Here is a 24122-nt window from a genome sequence, read left to right on the forward strand (position 1 = left end):
GTGTGCTATAGATCACAATCGCAAGAATTTTGGCGATTTCAAATCATAAACATTTACTAAAGTGAACTAATGAATTTTGCTTAATCTGCGATTTTAAAAGCTAATCAAATGATTGCGTATGCGATTTGATAATCGTGCGATTGTCATCACATGGGCGTTAGTAGATGTTTGTGATTTGAAATGGGCAATGTTAGGCGAAATGCGTTTGTCATCATATGGGCGACAAACATTTACTAAAGTGAATTAATGAATTTTGCTTAATCTGCGATTTTAAAAGTTAATAAAATGATTGAAAAATTAAATCAGACATATTTTCTTCTAGTATTGTTAAAAACTAATAATGGTTTTTAATAATTTTATTAAAAAATAACAATTTAAAAAAGTCTTGAATTTTACTCATAATTTTGTCGATTGTTTTCTTTTATATTGACGATTTAATAGAAACATATGATTTTTTTATATTCGAAAAATGTATATTGCTAGTGATACTGATTTATAATTCTTTCTTTTTTTAAAGCTATTATATATATTACTAAACGCAAAGAAAACGCGCGAACTTCATCACATACTTAAATAAATTTGGCGATTTGAAATCGTATGCGATTTCATAATCGTGCGATTGCCATCACATGGGCGATATTTTGTGCCACAAAATAAAAAGGAAAATCGTCAATACAAATGAAAACAATCGAACAAATTATGAGTAAAATCCAAGACTTTTTTGAAATTGTTATTTTTAAATAAAATTATTAAAATGAAGAAATATGTCTGATTTCATTTTTCAATCATTTGCGCCCATGTGATGACAACCGCATTTCGCCTAACATTGGCGATTGTGAAATCAAATCGCAAAATTGGTGTGCTATAGATAACAATCGCATGAAGTTTGGCGATTTCATATCACAAACATTTACTAAAGTGAAGTAATGAATTTTGCTTAATCGTTTCATTATTTCTTGGATTTTTCTCATAATTTTTTCGATTGTTTTCGTTTGTATTGACGATTTTCTTTTTAATTTTATGTTTTATTGTTTCGAAAACGACTTAGAAAAATTACAAAACGCAAACAAAACGCGCGAACTCCATCACATACTTAAATAAATTTGGCGATTTTCAAATCGTATGAGATTTGATTAATCGTGAGATTGTCATCTCATAGGCGTTGATTAGAAATATTTGTGATTTGAAATCGCCAAACTTCTTACGATTGTGATCTATGCTATGAATATTAGGCGAAATGCGGTTGTCATCACATGGGCGTTATATTTAAGCAAAAAAATAAAATAAACAAGTAAGAGTGCTATATTCGGCTGTGCCGAATCTTATATACCCTTCACCACAGTGTATTATAGCAAAACAAAATGAACAACAACAACGCTAAACGAAATAAACACACAAAAAACAAAATACCCAAGGCAGTAAAACCAACAGACATCCAAGCATACGAAACGAAATACAGAAAAAACAAAATACACAACGCAATGAAACCAACAGCCATCCAAACATACGAAACTGAATACACCAAGAAACAAAAACAATATACAAGAGGCAATGAAACAAATTAAAAATACTTTTTGGAAACAATGAATTAATAGCTATCTGAACTTCTGTGGACAATTTTGGCTAGGTCCAATAGGTGAAAGTTACACTCATTTGAACAAAACCTTGTATGACCAAAATGTCCAACTTTGTCCTCCAATCCAAATCGGAAGGCATGGATTTTAAAAGTTGGGTCACTTGACACGAAATTGCCCATATATTATTGCTTAGAACAAAGTTTCTACCAAGTTCTTTAAGGCAATATGAAGTTTCGGCCATTCGTTTCTTGTAGGGTAGATACTCAAAAAAGAACGCACTGCTTTTGTTTTTCTGAGTTAAGTATGTAATTAAAAAGAGAAATTCTATTTAATAACTATTTTTATTTTTGTATAGGCAGAAGATTGCATTCTAACTTTAACAAAATACTTGGAGAATATAGTAAAGTTTCCAGAAGATGAGAAATACTACAAAATCAGAATGTCAAATCGGTAACTTTTAAATAATATAGAATGTGATATACCGACGTTAAATTGTTCATGTCTTTGTAGCATATTTTGTGAAAAAGTTCGGTATGTTGAAGGCGCTTTAGACTTTCTTCAGGCTGCAGGATTTCGCGAAGTGGATTTGGATGATGAGAAGTTTCTAATATGGTCGAAAGATAATGTGGAACAAGACTACGAATTAACAACACTAATAGAAGCTTTACAAAATTCTGAACCAATTCAATTGGTATTAGATCGTAACATAAAAGTGTTGTTGCCTTCTCAGGCTAAACGTGTCGTTTTGCCTGATGATTTCTACCGTATTTCACCTGAAGAGATTAAACGAGAACAACAATTGAGAGCTGAAGCAATTGAAAGTGCTCAAATTCTTAAAACAAAAGCTATGCGAGAACGCGAAGAACAGCGAGCCTTGAGAATGTATAAATATGCTTTAGTGAGAGTAAAATTTCCCAATGGGCTGTATATACAAGTATGTTGAAAACACAAAAAATAGGCTATATTCTAATTTAATTCAAATTTACAGGGCACTTTCAGTGTTTATGAAAAAATATGTGATATTTTTGAATTCGTCCAATCGTGTCTTCAAGATGAAACAATGGAATTTAGTTTGGTTGCATCGAGTGAAGGAAAATTTACGGACGAGGATATGGATAAAACTTTATATGATTTAAGGTTAGCTTAAAACATATTTTTAATTTACCTACATATCACTCATTAAATTCACTAGTGTTATAACTTAAAATTACCTATCAAAAAGTCAATCTTTTCTAAAAATTCACAGAGTTTTTCATCCAAATTTTTTTGGTCCATGCCTGAAAGAAATGTAAATGAAAAAAATTTTTCACAAAATAGACTTCCGCGGTAAAAAAAAACAAAATATAAATACAATATGCCAGCCAGTGTCAGGCATTTTCCGAGTACGCATGTGTTTCTCTCAGTGACCGGTTGAATAAAGTGTAGTCGTATAGTGCTAGAAAAATCTTTTTCTCTCAATGAGTAACTTTTTCGTTTTTTTGTATTATTTTTAATAATTTTTGAAGAATTTTATGTTTTTTTAACATGAAATTACTTAATATCGCGAGATGAACGGGGTTCATGCCCTTCAGACTTCATACTACTACCAGAAACATCGTCCGATCAACAAAATCTCCCACGTTATTTAGTGGTTACTATACCGCAGAGAGAAGATTTGCAGGTTCTCCCACTTGCTTCGCATAATGTTTTTCAAGTGGAAAGGGGTCTTGATTTTATCACACGTGACAGACTGGAGGTTAAGGAAATGAAAAGCGGAGATCTGCTATTAAAAGCACCTGATAACAAAACTGCTGAGAAATTTCTTACGCTTCTTTCTTTATAAAACGCTGAATACGGTACAAGGACGCATCTTTTCCAGAAAATTAATCGACATTTCTCAAGAAGATTTACTGACATCTCTTAAGGAACAGAAAGTCGTTGATGTACGTAAGATAACAAAAAATGAGAAGAATAAGATAGTAGCCATAGGAGCAGCGATAATTACATTTGACATGATTTACCGCCGTGACTTTTTGAAGCTCGGCTGGGAGGGAGTCCCTGTCGACGAGTACATACCAAATACCATGAGATGTATAAACTGCCAAAGATTGGGTCATACGAAAAAATAAAAATCGTGCAAAAATGTGGAACAGAACCACATTCTTTAGTTTTACTCAAGTACCTGAGGAATGTACCCGTAACTACTGTATAAACACATCCTACGACCCTAAATGTCCTACGTACTGGGAGCATAAATCGGTTAATTACTTGAGAATTTCAAGAAGATGTACAACTCGGGAAGCATGGAAAATGATTAATGAAAATCCGTAAATATGCTTCAACCACCTGTCTACAAAAACGCCAAGAAGAATCCCATATACGCACAAATGGCAATTTGTGCCTTGACAACAAATAACAACAAAACTTCCGAAATAAACTAGCCGGACAAAATTGACTATGCAAAAGACAAAAACAACTCAACATTACGAAAATTGAGTTAGGAGTGGATTGTATATAATTTGGACATCCTCTTTTCGATTCCGAAACCCATTTTTCAATATTTGATACGATTTCCGAGATATCGGGTGTTAACTTTGGTCTATATCCACAATTTTAAGACTAAATATTGTTTTGCTCCATATCCCACTGTTTGGCGTATAGACCACAATTTTCATACAAAAATTTAAAACAAATTAATCACTATTGTTTTGCTTCACTGCCATAACAAAAACGTAGATCAAAGCACACATAACAAGGTGTTTTTAAAACTCTTGTTTACATTATTTGTATATGGATTTTGACAGATCTATTACACTGATTGTTATTTTTCAGCATACATAATTTGACAGTTTTTGTATACATATAAAATGGTCTGGTAAAACCATCTTACAAATTTAGTGAAAATTTTGCACATAAACAACAACAATTCATAAATAATTTGAGTGCCGAAGTAAAATATGCAATTTTCATCACCAGCTCCGTTTTTTCCGAATAAATTATTAATTAAGTGGTATTTAATTGTTTGTCTGATATTTTGTTATAGTTCCATGCCATTAGGATGTTTGATGAAGATTTACTACCTATAAAAACACCATCAGAATGTTCATCCAACATAGCAGATTTCGAATGTATTATGGGATATAGAAATAGGTAACTAATATTTTTAGGTTTTTGGAATACTTATCAAAGGATATTATCCTTTTTAGTTTGCGGTGCCATCAATTTCTAAAAAAAAAACTTAATTTTCTATGGAAATAACTATTTACTGTAGCTGTGAACTCAAAATTACGCTCTGCATCAATAAAAAAAAAATTTGGGACACCGGTGTCCCATATACATACGTGAAAGAGATATAGACCAATATTCAAACCATTTGGTTGAAACATTTTGGTTGCTATAGAACGTTCTTATTTCGATTTTCATCATTATAATGACATTTTTAAGCCTATACTTAAAGTCATTTTTGATGGGGACTATATATGAGGGGCCGATCCTCATAAAACTTGGTAGAGAGTTTGTGCTTCCTATTAAACTAGTTTTTGTTGAATTTCATCGCTATACTGGTATTTCTAAGCCAGGTTTGACTATTTAAACTGTATTCTGGGCGGACACTTACGTATGTATATGGGGCTATGGGTGAAATTGTTGTCCAATACTGTCCATTTTCAATACCAAGTAACCTACATCAATAAAAAATATTTGTAAAAAATTTCAGCCTTCTAGCTGTTTTAGTTCGGATCTTTTTCGATGGTGGGCATAAAAAATACTCATTTTGTATGGATATAGAGTCTATATCCATACAAAATGAGTATTTTTTCTATATTATAGACCCTAAAAAGGGAAAACAAAAATAAAAAATTGATATAGACCATAAAACACGAATTTTTGTTTTCATTAAAATATTAATAACTTTTTTTAAATTTTACATAACGGTGTGTAAATCTATAATTTTGTTCAAAATATATGTCGAAATCAAGTGTGAAAATTAAAAAAAAATCTATCACGTAAATTTTGAGAAAAGTTTATCTGAACCTTCTTATTCGTTTTTCTCAATAACAAGTGTTTGGCGTGAGGGTCAAACCAATAATATACTGACGATTAGCCGTTAAAAAACAAACACAAAATTCTCACATGAAGACAAACAACTCTGCCACAAATCTCAATTCAACAAATTCGAACAAAACCACTAATACTAACGCAGAAACTCAAATACCAGACTCCCAGCTAGCATTTGGAAGATTGTTGGATGATTAATCAGTGAACTGACTCATTTTTGACTCTTTTTGATGACCTAAACGTGATTAATAAGTTGAGCGCTTAAAAAATGATTCGAAAATGATCCCGATATATGATTGAAAACTGATTATTTGAAAAACAATAACAAAATGTATAGCAATCATAAATTGATCATCCTGGTGTTTAAAATATGACGGTTTTCTGGTGTTTCTTGTGTAATTGTTTTTGTTTGCAATGGAATAGCAACACTTACACTTAAAAATGACTCAAAAACGAGTCAAAAATGAGTCGAAACTGATTAGAAAATGGGCTCTGGAAAGACTCTTTAAGAAGAGTTGGCAAAAAATTTTGTGTGGCCTAAAATAAGTTGATATAATTCTCATTTCGTTTATAAAATTAAATGTATAAGTATTTCAATTTAAGTGATATTTATAAAGTCGATTTTCTGTCAAGGAAATTGAAATTATATTATGCTGTAATTATAATAATTTTATATGTTTAATGATCTTATACGGAAGACAGTTGGGTGACTAATCACTAAACTAAGTCTAAATAATTCCAATTAATGTTTAAAATCTGATTTATTTGAAAAACAATAACAAAATGTACAGCAATCACTAATAGGTCTTCCAGGTGTTCGAAATTTGATTGTTTATAAATTTATTTTGTAGTTGTATTGTATTTGTCTGTAACAAACATTAAAATTACTCAGAAAAGAGTCAAAAATTACTATAATATGATTCGAAAATAATTCTAAAAATTCAACTTATTAATCACTTTTAGGTCATCAAAAGGAGTCAAAAACAGGGTTTAATATTTAGTTTTATTTTTTTAAATGTCGACTGAACTGAAGAAAGTTCAAGTATTTATTTTTCCCTCACAAGCTAACTGAAGTCAGTCAACTGTGTCAACGCACTGCTGCAATAACTTGCAAGTGGTTTTGTTTTTCTTCAGCAGCCAAACACACAAGCAGCGGCCATGTTAAGTTTTTCAACTCAGCCGAACTGAACACAACGACTGAACAGTAAAAACAGATTTGCGTGTGCTGCTTACGTATTGCTTAGTTCTTGGTTTCGTTTTCTTACTAAGGGACGTAAAAAAAACTGATAGTTTGACTGGTTAGTACAAATCAAGCCGACTGAACAATAAAACTTGATGGGTTGTTTGTTCAGTAAGACTTTGTTATTGTATGCAATTTGTTTTAGTATATTGTATGTTTTTGTGTTTAATGTTGACAAAAGTAAATAAAGTAATTGATAATTATTGCTAATAGAAATTGTTAATTAATTTAAAATTTATAAAATTATAAATTACTACACAGAAAAAACTGAAAACGATTTCAATTACCAAAACCTCGTTTTCAATTATTTTATTTTTTGAAGTTCAACCTATAACAAAAATTGTATATTCAATTACTACTTATAATTGATTTCGTACACAAAATTTTTATTTTTTTCTATTTTTGTTGTTGTTAAATACGTATTTGATTATACATTTTTATGAATCAAATACAAAATGAATTGAACCCTTTTAAAATTTTTGATTAATCGTTTAATTGAAAATTTTTTAAAATTAATTTTTTCTGTGTATACTTATAAATTTAGACATTTTCTTTAAATAAAAATTGATTTAAATTTAAGCATTTTGATGATTTTTTAGTGAGATTTTGTTATTGTATGTATGTATGTATATTAGGGTGGGTCGAAAATAGGCTTTTCGCTCGGATCAACATCTAATAGTGAAATTGTGTTGTATTTTAACGTCAAATGGAAGACTGTAAAATATTATTCAATTATTTTGAGGGTAAGAGCCCGCGCATCGCCGCCAAAGTTTGTAAATGCGTTTATATGGGAAAAATGGCATTTTTTTGGAGTTTTTTTTCACAAAATGAGGCTTTAAGTATTAATTATTGCACCATTTTATAGCAAAATCGTAATGTCTACAAAATTGTCTTTCCAAAAAGATGGAAAAACTCAAAATTCGTTAAACAAATTTTGAGTTATTAAAATTTCCCCCGAGAATTTTGTGATTCTGAAGACATATAAAAGTAAATATAAGAAAATTTTTGTTAGTTTTGAAAAATTTTACAAAAAAATATTATGTTTATCTTTATAAGGTTCATAAATGTGCTAGTACGAATTTTTGTCCAAATTGGATAACACTTACTCGGTTTAGTCTGTGGTCAAAAAAGGACCATTATTTTAACAGCATCTCCAAAACTCCATTTTCAAACTTTAAAAATGTTGTTAAATGGATTATTAAAAATTAAAGTTTTCTATGCTGGATATTATAAAGAATATATAAGAATTAAACACAGAAAGAATGAGCTTAATACCTCTCATAGTTTTATCGTACCTGCGATGTGAATTTGAAGGATTTCGGGAAAAAGGCAATTTTTGCCAAGTAAAAATTATATTATTACCAATTGTTGCTTAATTTTGATCAATTAAATTGCGATTATTATTTCCGAGTCCATGAAAAATTATTTCTGATAAAATTTCCGAAATTAAAAATCATTAACCCTCTAAAAACCGGGGTCAAAATCAAGTTTTTGTATATTTAATATAAATAGCAAAATATTGTGTATTTAATTATGAATTGATTTTGACAAACTACACGAAAATATATCCAGAAATCTAGGAATCAAACTTCTTCAAAAATTAACCCTCTGTCATACTTGGGGTCAATTCAAGACCGATTTTTTAAACACTACAAAAAACACTTTTAAAAAGGAATTTTCTAAAATTAACTTTCTTAAAGATTTAATGGATTGAATTTGAATGTAGTAAAAATAACTTCTAAGAAGTTTCATCAATATCCATCAACAAATTAACAACATCATGCTCTTATTTCTTCAAGAACATAAAATTCAAAAATTTGATTTTGACACCGGTGTTAGAGGGTTAATGATTTTTAGTTTCAAAAATTTGATTAGAACTAACTTTCCATGGACTCGGAAATAATAATCGCAATTTACTTGATCAAAATTAAGCAACAATTGGTAATAATATAATTTTTACTTAATTATTGGCAAAAATTGCCTTTTTCCCGAAATCCTTCAAATTCACATCGCAGGTACGGTAAAACTATGAGAGGTATTAAGCTCATTCTTTCTGTGTTTAATTCTTATATATATCCTTTATAATATCCAGCATAAAAAACTTTAATTTTTAATAATACATTTAACAAAATTTTTTAAAGTTTGAAAATGGAGTTTTGGAGATGCTGTTAAAATAATGGCCCTTTTTTGACCACAGACTAAACCGAGTAAGCGTTATCCAATTTGAACAAAAATTTGTACTAGCACATTTATGAACCTTATAAAGATAAACATAATATTTTTTGTAAAATTTTTCAAAACTAACAAAAATTTTCTTATATTTACTTTTATATGTCTTCAGAATCCCAAAATTCTCGGGGGAAATTTTAATAACTCAAAACTTTTTTAACCAATTTTGAGTTTTTCCATCATTTTGGAAAGACAATTTGTAGACATTACGATTTTGCTATAAAATGGTGCAATAATTAATACTTAAAGCCTCATTTTGTGAAAAAACTCCAAAAAAATGCCATTTTTTCCCATATAAACGCATTTACAAACTTTGGCGGCGATGCGCGGGCTCTTACCCTCAAAAATTGAAAATTGAATAATATTTTACAGTCTTCCATTTGACGTTAAAATACAACATAATTTCACTATTAGATGTTGATCCGAGCGAAAAGCCTATTTTCGACCCACCCTAATATACATATATACATACATACAATAACAAAATCTCACTAAAAAATCATCAAAATGCTTAAATTTAAATCAATTTTTATTTAAAGAAAATATCTAAATTTATAAGTATAGTAATTTATAATTATATAAATTTTAAATTAATTAACAATTTCTATTAGCAATAATTATCACTTACTTTGTTTACTTTTGTCAAATTTAAACACAAAAACATACAATATACTAAAACAAATTGCATACAATAACAAAGTCTTACTGAACAAACAACCCATCAAGTTTTATTGTTCAGTCGGCTTGATTTGTACTAACCAGTCAAACTATCAGTTTTTTTTACGTCCCTTAGTAAGAAAACGAAACCAAAAACTAAGCAATACGTAAGCAGCACACGCAAAACTGTTTTTTCTGTTCAGTCGTTGTGTTCAGTTCGGCTGAGTTGAAAAACTTAACATGGCCGCTGCTTGTGTGTGTGGCTGCTGAAGAAAAACAAAACCACTTGCAAGTTATTGCAGCAATGTGTTGACACAGTTGACTGACTTCAGTTAGCTTGTAAGGGGAAATTTTAACGAGTTACTATTTTTTAAGCATGGTACTACATTTAGTCAAATATTTAGTAATTTGCGACTGCAATTAGCAGTTTTTTGAAACCCTGGTCAAAAATGGCTCAGTTTACTGATTAATCATCCAACAATTTTCCAAATGCTAGCTGGGCAAGAAAAGCTCATCATTCAACCACAAATCTCAATGAAAATTTTAACACAACTAAAGCTCAACATTCAATCACTACAAACAACACTGATAGTACAGCAGAAACTCAACTGTCAAATCGAAATTCCCTCACGCCTTTACAAAATTAATACTCCCAAATTATGTCACTCAACACAAAATCAAAGGCAATAACAACAGATAATTCTAACTCAGATGACTGTTTTAAGGAAACCGCCTTTACCAGAGATGGATGGCTCATTTGACGAGGATTTAAATCAGAACATCGATGAAAATTTAACTGAGGAATTGATCATGCAGGATATAAGCGATGGTCTAGGTTTTAACACCCCCTAAGAGAGGAAATGGATTGCATATGGGAAAATACACCAATTTCACAACTTTATAATAATTTCCCACAATTGAACGTTATAATGTTCACCAGAATATTACGCTTCTCCAGTGGAACATACAAGGTTTTGTTAACAATAAATATGCTGTGGAACATTTGGCAGCTAAACATAATCTCAACATAATAGCGCTGCAGGACACAAGAATTTACAATTACTACCCAGCAAAATTAAAACGACGTGCAAAAGAATAACATTTATCACCGCTTCAAAAGTAGCACTAATTGATTTTTTTACCTTCTTAAAAAACGTTATATTTGGGCTTTCGTATTAAACATGTATATTACCCTAATTGATGTTAATATTATTTAAGTCAAATTAGTTGTATTCTATAATATTACAATTTCACTTTCTAATATATACACTTTCTATATGTATACAATATATACAAGGAAGGTGATATAAACCTGTCTCCCACATTGGTAAATAGTATTTCAATTGGCGGTAATGTACATAACATTATATTGGGAGATTTTAACTCACAAAAAGTGTTATGGAAAATGTTAACAAATTGGTTGAAATTAATGATGGTTCTCCAACTTTGCTCAGTACTCACAATACCCAGATGTGTAGTACCGATATTGTACCTTCCCACTTCAGGCCAAGGCAAACAAGGCCTGAAGTGGGAGATCTTTTTCCTTTTAAAATTACGAATAATAATGAAGCAGTAAGAAGGAAGTGCTCAGTACTCACAATACCCAGATGTGTAGTACCGATATTGTACCTTCCCACTTCAGGCCAAGGCAAACAAGGCCTGAAGTGGGAGATCTTTTTCCTTTTAAAATTACGAATAATAATGAAGCAGTAAGAAGGAAGTTTTCACCCCGTTTTTTTGGAGGGAAATGCAGACTGGCATTTTTTGAGGAAAAGGCTGCGGGAATAATAACACAGTTTAATAAATCATCAAATATTAACAGGGAAGCTGCTCAGATAAAACGAATCTTGAGCAAAGCTGCTAACGAATCTATTCCACTAAGTCACAAACCGAAGGAGAAAAACATCCTGTTTGTTTCAATTCGGAGATCTCAAAATGTATAAGTCTGAGACAGGTTGCTTGGAAAACTTACAAAAGATGTCGAAACAAGACTAATTTAATTGATTTTAAAAGATTCTGTGTTAAAGTGAAAATATAATTCAGAACAGCAAAGAGAACTACATGGTCTAACTTCCTCAACTCTTTGAACCCATCAAATATAAGGATTTTTTGGAACAAGGTAAAAAATTTAAGAAGTCAAAAAATTAACAATTTTCCTACAATTTTTGTGGATAATAATTCCTTTTCACATTCACTGGGTATTGCTGACAACTTTGCAAAATTTTGGTGCAATTTTAAATCAACACAAGCATGAGATAAGATCACCTATGCAATGATCAAACATTCGCCACATATTTTGAAGGAACGACTTTGCAAGTTATACAACAGAATAATGACCATTGGCGTCTATCCTCACGATTGAAAATTGGCTGTATTATCACCTATTCCCAAACCTGGGAAAAACCAAAGCCAAATTGAGGGATATCGTCCTATTTCATTATTGCCCGTGCTTTCGAAATTGTTTGAGAGAATTGTTGCAAAACGCATGCAACATGCCTTTATTCCAAGGCATGGAGTTCATAGCATATGTCACCAGTTGGAGGATCTCGAGAAAGTATTCGATCGAGTAATATCCTCATCTGTTATAATGGAACTACACAGATGGGGTGTCCCAGTTCAAATTTTGCAACTTGTGAAGTCTTTTCTTGAAAACCGTAGAATAACTGTGAAGGGATACTTCTCACCTACTTATAACCTTGACAATTTAGTCCCGCAGGGATCACCACTATCAGTTGTTTTATACAACATATATGCAAATTTCCTTGGCAAATGCTATACAAAATTTACCGGGCATAGATTACGTTGGAATCTATGCGGACAACATATTTGGAGTGGCTTCCGGAAACCCGGAATCTGCCCGAATTAATCTCAACAACATGGACCGTGTCATACAAAACTGGACCAAGGAACATAGTGCCGTTATCCCCACGAAAAAATGTGACAATAACACAATCTGGGCAACGAGAATCTGCCCATCCTGGACCAGATGAGAATTCTGGGTATATTTACCAAAAACCTTCATTGGAATGCACTAGTAAAAAACTTGTCATATAAACTGGCTAAAATAAAAAATCTTCATATTGAAACAGCACTTAGTTTTTGCAAATCGCTTACGATGGGTACGATACTACATGGGATCACAATTTATGGCTGGACCTTAAAGGGAAATGTCAACAAGATGAATACATCCATTAATATGTGTTTTAGAACCGCATCTTGATTGCTGCGAACAACACCTATCGAAAAAATAAGTGTTGAAGCAAATTTTACTGCCCAGCAAAAAAATAACTTCCAAAGAAGAGAAAAAGAAGTAGAATTTACTCCATGGAAGTACTGAAAAAGACCTGAAGAAGTGATGATTTTAACACAGGCTTGTCATGGAAGTGATGTCCTTTTTATTTGATTCCACATTCACTACTTCTGAAGTCATTCTCAAGAAGTAATTTTTATGCTCTTTTTTTTTGGAAGTTATTCGGAAGTGATATTGTAGTCCCAGCAAAAAGTTACATGACAAAGATGTTGTTTAATCAGAGGAGCAAGTGATGACGAAGTGGTTCGATTTAGGTGAAACATGCATGATTTTAACATTAGCGTGTCATTGGAGATCATGTGTTTATGCGAGAATTTCGAATAATCGAAACAATGCAAATTCGATGATACGAAAACGATGTTTCATTGGTTCAAGCTATTTGTTTTGAAGATATCTTAAATATTTTTTAGGAAAGTATTATAATAAATATGGGAAAATATATAAAATAATATTAATTATCAGAAATATTTCTAATAACACATAAATTTCATTAACAATCTGAATTAATTTTTGAAGTTTTAATGGAATTTTTTTAACTGCAGAATAGGTTGAATTTAGGAAGGCATTTAGAATGAGTTGTATTAGCACTGTTATTGAAGAAGTCATGAAACTTACATTCACTTTGCAGTACTGCAATTTTTTTTGCTGGGGTATTATAGATCACGAATACTGGAATATTTGTCAAACTGGACGACAGCTTAAGTTTTTTCAACAAGAACTCCACAAACCCATTGCGTTTCAAGAGCATGTTTTTGGAGAAAATCTCATATTTTGCGCCATATCAAATTTACTACACAGACGGGTTCTTTCGTGACACTTTGACCTCCTACTCCGTTGTCAAACAATTATTTTACACATGGGTAATATGGCAAATGATATTACCATAATGTGGATTCCATCACATATTGGAATTCCTGGAAATGAACATGCTGACAGAGGTTCTAAAGAAGCCTTAGAATTGCAGGATGTTATAGAAGTTCCATGCCTCCCTAAAGTTCTAATAAAACCATTTAACGCCCTTTATGACCATCAAAACCCCGTACCAAAAAGGCCTAAATACAGCGAAATTCTTTCAATGTATAATGCTTAGGTCAGGCTGCAAAGACGCACACTTATTTATAATGCTTGCTCGTCTAAAAGTTGGAAAGGCAGTATTTAATTTGAAACACTATTATGAAAGGATTGATTCCCCGAATTGTTCTCACTGCAATGTTTACCTTACCATACCACATATTCAGCTCTCGAAAATAGATCAACCTCTGGAGAAAATATTTGACTGGCAAAATGCGAACTTACTAATTATTATCGAAAGTCTGGAAAAGCACAATATTCATGAAATTTAATACTGAGATCAGTATTATTTATTAAGGGCCCTTCAGACGATCACACTTTACGTACGACAAGTCTAATGAAAAAGTAAAATGAAATTCCATCCGTATGACAAAAAAGAAAGTAAAAGTAGTATGATTTATATTTTTTGTGTTTACACGATTGGTGTAAAACAAAAACAAAATAAGATGAAACAGCTGTTTCACTTTTTTTGTATGTGTTTACATAAAAATACATCCCTGATCTACTGCGACTTCTTTGTTTTTTTAATCATTTCAAAAAATGAAGAGAGCCATACGACTGTCAAAGTTTCCATCCGTATTCTCTCTCAGTGTGTGATGATTTCGTTACATATTGCGTTTAGACGATCTCATCCGTTCTCTTCTACTCAAAATTTTGAAAGATCATATTACTTGTGTGCCCTTGTGAAGGGGGCTTTATATGTATTTATTTTTACGAAAATTTAGATCTTTATATTACCAAAAATATAATGAATTTTTAATTTTATTTTTCTGTTTTTTCATCATCTTTGAAAAAGTTATCCTAACTCCTTTATTATTATTTAATAATTTTAATTTTATTTTTTACTTTTTTGTATATAAATAATTTACAATTTTTTAAAGTTCTATTTAATTTTTTGACAATACGTGCGCATATGTAAAGTATAATCTGTATAAATAAATAAATACAATATGTAATTTCCTAATAAGCATAAACATTTGATATAATGTAAATACATATTTTTAGAATTTTTGAATTATAAATTCAAAAATAGAAAAAAGTTTCAGCATAAACATTATGAACTGCTTTCATTGACTAAAGCTACCCAGCAAAAAAATTTTGCAGTAGTGCAAAGTGAATGCAAGTTTCATGACTTCTTTAATAACAGTGCTAATACAACTCATTCTAAATGCCTTCCAAAATTCAACCTATTCCGCAGTTAAAAAAAATTCTTTGAAACTTCAAAAATGAATTCAGATTGTTATTTTAATCAAATGAAATTTATGTGTTATTAGAAATATTTTTGATTATTAATATTATTTTATATATTTTCCCTAATTTATTATAATATTTTCCTTAAAAATATTTAAAATGTCCTCCAAAAATACATACAAAACAAATAGCATGGATTAGTGAAACATCGTTTTCGAATCATTGAAATTGCATTGGTTCGATTATTCGAAATTCTCATTTCAGTTTGGTAGATATTTTGAAAACGCGAAAAATTGATAATTATAAACTTGTTTCAACATTTATTAATGAAACTGATTTAAATATTTAATATAGCAAATTTATATGTTGGATTTTAGGTTCCAAGGGACATGTTAAATCCTTATATTTGGATACATATGGACACTTCCATCGTCCGAATGTGACGATCGTACGTTGAAAAGAGATGAATATATACATACATATATATTTTCCTTATACTTTAAAATAGTATATATAATAATCTGCGAGTTTCACCTGGCTATTTGGATAAAAGCTTTTTTAATGTAATTTGGAATATTTATTGATTGTTTTTCAGCTTTCAGAACTAAATACAAGTTTTCTGATTTTTTTACAATCCGTTACGTGTGACGTGATGTGACAAAAATTTCCCATGCTCTAATTTGCAATATTATTGAAAGTTAATTAGTCCGTATATTTTAATTCTAATTGAAAATAGCTCCCGTATAAGAATAATATAAGAATTAACATTAATTGATATAAAAAGCTGATATCACCATATAATTCAACAAAAAAATTTTGACGTACACAAAAATCGTTCAAATTATTATTTTTTTTAGGCATAGCTTACATACAAAGCTCACATTTGATTTACTCTAAATATCGCCAACCAGATAATACAAACACACAAAAAACTTTCAAATGTACAACAATCACATTACTAACCCTTCTGATGATATTACAATAATTGAAGCATGGATCCGAATAAGGGCGTAAAGACCACTTTTCCCAAATCGCGTTTTTCGACGGTATAGTGTTCATCTGGTCTATTTACATCTATTCCTGAAGAGATAAATTGAAAAATCCAAAGTTTTCTCCAAAATATCTTTATCTTTTTATATTTGTATGTTTTAAGATAACAATTATTCCAACACTACCCAGCAAAAAAAGTGTGGAAAAAGATGTAGAATTTTCATCACAACTAGTAACCCGAAGTGCTTCAAATTCAGGTGAAAAACCTATGAATTTTACATTAGCGTGTTATTGGAGGGATGTTGTTCATTTCTGACAACTTTGAACTACATCTAATCTTATCTTTAGAAGCTGTAAAAATCCGATGTTTGTATGTCAAAAATAAACCACATTCTTTCATAAACGCTTATGTAAATTTCATCAAAATTTGAAGTACTTCGAATATGTTGTTTGTAGTGACTTTTCTACATCTATTTTCTCATTTTTAACTGTGTTCTAATTTGTAAGTATATGTTTGGTTTATAAAAGCGAAAAGTATGCAATCGCATTTTTAGATGTGATTAAGATGTCGTTTGTAAAGTATGACATCAATTATTTTTTGCTGGGTACTAGTACAACAACTAGTAACACGAAGTGATTCAAATTCAGGTGAAAAACCTATGAATTTTACATTAGAGTGTCATTGAAGGGATTCTGTTCATTTTTGACAACTTTGAACTACATCTAATATCATTTTGCTGTAAAAATACGATATTCGGATGTCAAAAATAAACCACAATCTTTCAATGACACGCTTATGTAAATTACAATGGTTTTTCACCAAAACTTGATGTACTTCGAATATGCTATTTGTTGTGACTTTTCTACACCTCTTTCCTCACTCTTAACTGGTTTTTTAATTTGTAAGGAAGTATTTGGTTTATAAAAGCGAAAAATATGAAATCGCATTTGTAGATGTGATTAAGATGTTAATATTTATAATTTGTGTCCTTTAATTTCCTTTCTATTTTAATAGTTGTTATCAGAGACTACTAAAAATTTTCAAATTTTATCAAAAAATAAATTTAAAAACTTTAAAATTTGTAATTAAGTAAAATGGATTAGTTTACTAAAATCAGATTTTCTATGGATCCCTTCATGGTCCAGCTTTGATGTTTTATATGTTGTTGTTATATACTAATTGTAGTAAAAGAATAATGAAAATGGGAGATACCGTTTTTAAGATATCCTTGACTCAAGGACATTTTTTGATATCTTTATCCTTATCCTTATGCCTAACTACGACACAGGCATTAATTACAGTGATTAAAATCCTATAAATATTTTAGAATATATACAATATCAAATTTAATCCTTTTTAGAAAAACTTTTAGAAATATGAACTTTAAACCTCGATAAAATCAAAACCGTAACGATTTTGGAAATTTTGGAGAACCTTAAATTTTGTATGTATGAAAAGAATGTGTGTACCGAATTTCATCAAAATCAGAGAGGGTCTGCCAAAATTTTTTTGATATTACATATGAGAAAATTTTCCTGAAAAAGCTAAGTTTAAAATGCCTATAAATTAACAATACGAGCTAACTTTTTTAAACCCTTTGGGGAATTGGGTCTATTAATTGTTTACTTTTACTTCCCGTTGGTCTTGTTCGGGAAAGATTCAAAGACTCAAAATTTGTTGCATAGTGTAATCAGAAAATTTATTGTTGTATTATAACAGTTAATTTTTTTAAAGAGCATAATGAGACTAGGCTCAGTTTGAACGGTAGGAATGCCTATATATTTCCGAACGCGGAGGGTGTGCAAACTAATATAAGAGATCCCAATTATAACATTAACTATTTAACCGTCAAACCAATGAAAAGAGCTTGCTCTTTCTCCCCCGCTCTGCCATCAAACATAAATAACACTATGCAACAAATTTTGGGCTTACAAACCGATAGAAATAAGCTCGGAAAGAACTATAGGCTATATATAAGACAGATATATAAGATACCACGACCCTTTCTACGCCCACTTCTTATAAAACTATCCTTACCTATATTCTATCCTAATAGTTCTGTTTTAAAGTATGACAATCTTTATATCGCCAGTATATTATTGGTTTGACCCACCGACCATTTTTAAAAAAATTGAGTTAGGAGTGGATTGTATATAATTTGGACATCCTCTTTCCGATTCCGAACCCCATTTCACGATATTTAATATGATCGAGATCTCTCTAGACTTTAGTCTATATCCACAATTTTAAAACTAAATAAATATTGTTTTGCTCCATACGCCACTGTATGAATTGAATTTAAAGTCAATGTGAACATCGGAATAAATTATTTAATGAGGGCTTAGTTTAATTATGGACGATGTTCTTTAGTATTTCAAAGAGTGACTCTTTTTTAAATCAAATCAGTTTGTTGAATATTTCTATCATAATACTTAACATTTGGAGTCATTGATAATAAATTGTTTTTGGAAGAGTGTTTATATATGGATAGGATCAAATATGGACCGATCCTCTTAAAATTTTGGTTCTTGTAAAATAAAAATTGGTAGGGAGATTTTGAGTAATATAAAACATATTTATTTTTATACATTTGGTGGCATTTTTTGAGTCAGTAGTGGTCGTTGAAGAGTATTTTCTAAAGATGACATTATTAGGGGGGTGGTTGGTTAATGGACCGATCACAATTAAATTTTATGAAAAGATTTCGATTTATGTAAAACATATTTTTGCTGAACCTCATTGCTATGACTGTAAGACAGTTAAAGAATTTTTCTAAAGGAGGCCTTTATCCCTTTCACGCCCAAAACCAAACCTCTGGACTTTTTATGAATATGTTGACGTACATATATTTTGATGAAAAATGGAAAAAGTGTTTTCGAAGGATATCGCAGGATATTATCCCTTTTAGCATGTAGTGCCGTAAAATTCTAAAAAAGAACTAAGTTTTCTATGGGAAATAATCATTTACTGTAGATGTGAACTCAAAATTACGCACTACATCGAGAAAAATTAAAAAAATAATCTTAGGAGACCGGTGTCCCATATACGTGAAAGAATTCTAGACCAACCATCATAACATTTGGTTAAGAGATTTTAGTTACTATAAATATAAAACTTTTTTATTTCGATTTTCATCATTATAATGGTATTTTTAAGCCTGTGGTTAGAGTAATTTTGGATGGGGACAATCTGTTGGAGGTAGGGTCAATTATGGGCCGATCCTCATAAAATTTGGTAGAGAGTTTGTGTTTCCCATAAAACTAGTTTTTGTCAAATTTCATTGCTATACTGTTATTTTTAAGTCTGGTTTGACTACTTATAATGTAATCTGTGCAGGCACTTATGTTTGTTTATGAGGGTATGGGTGAAATTATTGTCCGATACTGTCCATTTTCAACACCAAGCAACCTGCATCAATAAAAAATATTAGTGGAAAATTTTAGCCCTCTAGCTGTTTTCGTTCGGATCTTATTTGATGACGGGTATAAAAAAATACTCAATTTGTATGGATATAGACCCTAAAAAGGGAAAACATAAATAAAAAATTTATATAGACCATAAAACAGGAATTATTGTTGTCATTAAAATCTTAATAACTTTTTTAAATTTTACATAACGGTGTATAAATCTATAATTTTGTTCAAAATATATGTCGAAATCAACTGAGAAAATTAAAAAAAATCTATCGCGTAAATTTTGAGAAAAATTTATGTAAATCTTCTAAGTCGTTTTTCTTAATAACAAGTGTTTGGCGTATGGGTCAAACCAATAATATTCCAGTAAAAACTCGGTAATGGGTTGTACTTCCATAACCACTTACTTTTCAATGACTACTACTTATCGTCTGCATTACTTAGCAGTACTCTAGTAATGACTTATAATCTGATATAGAAGTACTTTATTTTCGGCTTTGTCATTTTGTTTGCACATGTTATTTTATTGCGTGTTAAGAATTGTGTTTTACAAAAAAGAAAACAAAATAAAATTTGTATGTGAAAACCATTATTTGACGCGCAATAAAATAGCTAAGCAGTGCACGGTGGTAAATTCCGGCCAAAAATCTATAACTTCTTTATTTCTTTAAATAAATAGCTGAAATTTTCCACAAATGTTTCTTATAGGTAAGGATTGTTTGGTACTGACTAAGGGCAATATCGGTTGAAGATATCGCCTAGCCCCCATACAAGTGACCCTTAAATACTCATAAATACGTTAAATATGATGCAATTTCCATGAAATTTAGCACAAGTCAGTTTTATCACCCTTCTCCCCGTATAAGGTTCTTAAATGCTGATAATTGGCTTAAAAATACTAGTAAAGCAACGAAATTTGACACAAAATATTTTTATAGAAACCTAAACCTCTCGACCAAATTTTCTGGCAATCGGTCCATAAGTGACCAACCTACCATATAAGGTCCCCTTCAGATAATTTCTTTAATGCTCATTACTGGCTTAAAAATATCTGTATGGCAATGAAATTCGACACAAACATGTTTTATAGGAAACTAAATATCACTGTAAAATTTTATAAGAATTGATCCATAATTGACCCTACCTCCCATATTAGGTTCCTTTCAAAAAATTACTTTAACACTCATTACTGGCTTTAAAATATCTGTCTAGCAATGGAATTCGACACAAACATGTTTTATATGAAGATAAATATGTGTATCAAAGTTTATGACAATTGGTCCGTGAGTGATAAATATCAGCATAAACATAAACAAGTTTTATAGGCGGTTAAATCGTTCTGTCAAATTTTATTTAGTTCTGTACGTAATTGACCCTTCCCTCCTCCATTTGATTTTGTACTATTGATAATATGCCTGTTCTCTATTTTTATTAAGTTGAAATATAAAATGCTCTAGTTACTAGAGTTGCAGATGAAATTTATAATACTAATTCCTGATATATAACAGTAGTAGATGCAATGTTCACCCAACCTCTTATAGCCTCTTTTCCCTTTCTACGGTCTTTCAAAAAGTGGATTTATATAGTTTTTAAAGTAGGCCACAATCACTTAATTTATCCAAAAAGTTGAACCGCACAATATCGCAATAACCACATGGAATTATTACTTACTAAGACTACTTTAACACACGTGCTTTTTTTACTAAGAAAAACTTTAAGGAAAAATCATAGCCTTCATTTATGTAAAGGTGTCTAAAATCTAATTTAAAAACCTTAAACCGACTTTGCATATGTATAAACAGTCACAAGGTTAAGCAATAATCAAAATATGATTTAAATTGTGTGATTTGAAGTTTATCAAAATCAAAAATTCAAATTTATCAGAATTCAATAATTAAAAGAAATAATTTTTGACCGGAATTGACCACTGTGCAGTGGTGCAGTGAGTAGAACGGTTGACTAACAAACCGAAGTCCCTGGTTCATATTCTAGCTGGCTCTTTTTATTATTAAAAAAACAAAACAACTTAACAACTGTTTTGTAAGAGAAATTGCAAGTACTTCTTTAACTCCCTATTTGTAAGCGTGCGTAGAAGTACTTGCCTCCAATGACATCACCGTGTTAAATGTAAGTTTTTCCTGGGATACTGACGATATATAAAAATTAATGTGTGTATATATGTATGTATGTATGTATGTATGTATGTATGTATGTATGTATTTATGTATGTATGTATGTATGTATGTATGCATGTATGTATGTATGTGTGTATGTATGTATGTATGAATGTATGTTTGAAGGAAGTCTATAGCCGCCTAAACAGTTAAACCGTTTTCAGTGTGTTCCTGTATGCCTGGAAGGAAAAACAGGCTACTTTTTGTTTTTTAAATTTCAAGTGGGCGAGGTGCCATGCCTACTTACTAAACAACTATTAAAATTCGTATATAACTGGTACAATTAGAATCCTCAAATTTTGCACGGACAACTTTGACATCCATAAGAATATTTTAGGACAAAATGGGCGGAATGACTATAATGAGCGTGGCACCTTCCATATTAAGAAAATATTAAATCAGTATATCTCAGAAAATTAACAGAGTCCTTAAATTTTGTCGGAGCCACATAAGTCTTAATATGCGTGGTACCTCCCATATTAATTAAATACAAAAATTCGTTTATCTTGGAAACTAAGATAAAAGTTAAAAGCTTAAAATTTTGCACGAAGAACTTTAGCATCCATGTAAATATTTTGGGTAGTAAATTGGCGGACTAAGAAACTAATAGAACTAGATTCCTAAAATTTTGCACAAAGGACTTTCATATTCATCTGAAAATTTTGGGAAAAAAGCGGACTTTCATCAGGGGATGGCTTGGAACCCCCATACGAATTATATAGAAAAATGTTTATATCTGAGGTACTCTAGAAGCTAGAATCTTCAAATTTTACATGAAGAACTTTGACATTCATGTGAACATTTAGAGAAAAAATGGGCGGACTATCAATGGGGGATTGGCCCTTCCCATATGAATTAAATACAATACAATATTATTCACATTTTTCATAGCTTACATTAAAATCCTTATTAGCGTTCTGAAAAATTGCCAAACTTGCAATAATTTGCATGGCATTTTCCATGTGTAAGTGGGTTTTTTATTTATATTGCTTTTAGGGTAGCAAAGCACACTGGGTGTAGCTATTAGGCTATATAAAATCATGATTGGACGTCACGATTCTTCTTAGAGAAATATTAATTCGAGCGAAATAAATTATTTACTTTATTGTGAGTATATCTATTTTTCGCCTGAGTTTAAATAAAAATCTCACGAGAAATAATTAAATTTATAGAGCGGAATATACATTTCTGTTATGAAACGAGTACAAATGACAAAGACATATTTCTTCGCACAAGCATTCTCACACTCACGCTCATCTTTTTTCGTTTTTTACAACACATGCACATTTTTCATAAACTTTTTGTTTTTAACACCGTCGTAAAACCGGCTTTGCCGCACACATTTTTATACCCACCATTAAAAAATATGGGGGTATATTGTTTTGGTCATTCCGTTTGTAATACATCGAAATATTGGACACAGACCCACAAAAGTATATATATTCTGGGTTCTTATTAAATTCTAAGACGATCTAGCCATGTCCGTCCGTCTGTCTGTTGAAAGCACGATAGAGTCCGAACGAGAAAAGCTAAGGAGCTGAAATTTTGCATATACTGATGCAGTTTATTTGGTATTGAAAATGGGCCATATCGGTCCATGTTTTCGAATAGCCCCCATACAAGTGGCCCCCCGAAAAACAGTGTAAACAGTCATAGATTGTTCAAAAACAGAAGTATGTCAATGAAATTCTACATAAACAACATAATTGACTCTGTCCCCCATATAAGGTCCCTCTCAGAAAACGACAATAATGGTCATAACTTGCTTCAAAATGATAGCAATGCAACGAAATTCGACATATATAAATTTTAGGGGAACCTAATTTATCTACTAAATTTTTTGGAAATCGGCCCATAATTGACCCTACCCCCCATAGAAATGAAAATGACTTTAACTCTTATAACTTGCTTCAAAATGATAGTTAAGTAACGAAATTCAACGTAAACTAGTTTTTGGGGAACTAAAATATGTGATATTTTATGGAGATCGGCCCATATTTGACCCTACATCCCATATAAGGTCCCTCTCAGAAAATGACTTTAACGGTCATTACTTTCTTCAAAATGATAGCAATGCAACGAAATTCGACATGTAGAAGTTTTAGGGGAACATAAATATCTCTGCTAAATTTTTTAGAAATCGGCCCATAATTGACCCCAACCCCCATATAAGCTCTCCTTCAGAAAATGACTTTAACTCTTATAACATGCTTCAAAATTATAGTTAAGCAACG

The 24122-nt window shown here is 30.8% G+C and overlaps 1 protein-coding gene across 1 annotated transcript in view; it reads left to right on the plus strand.

Moving 5' to 3' along the window:
* The window catches only part of LOC119609456 (UBX domain-containing protein 6), a 64996-nt gene that overhangs the window by 2219 nt on the left and 38655 nt on the right, over positions 1-24122 (plus strand). Inside the window, exons 2-4 of the mRNA XM_037964248.1 lie at positions 1933-2027; positions 2088-2511; positions 2566-2714. Coding sequence (XP_037820176.1) covers positions 1933-2027; positions 2088-2511; positions 2566-2714 — 668 coding nt within the window. The remainder of the gene's footprint in view (positions 1-1932; positions 2028-2087; positions 2512-2565; positions 2715-24122) is intronic.

The sequence above is a fragment of the Lucilia sericata genome, unplaced genomic scaffold (genome assembly GCF_015586225.1).
Source record: "Lucilia sericata isolate MDLA Ls3-8-SP2 unplaced genomic scaffold, ASM1558622v1 Contig000024F_arrow, whole genome shotgun sequence".
In the NCBI taxonomy this organism is placed as follows: domain Eukaryota; kingdom Metazoa; phylum Arthropoda; class Insecta; order Diptera; family Calliphoridae; genus Lucilia; species Lucilia sericata.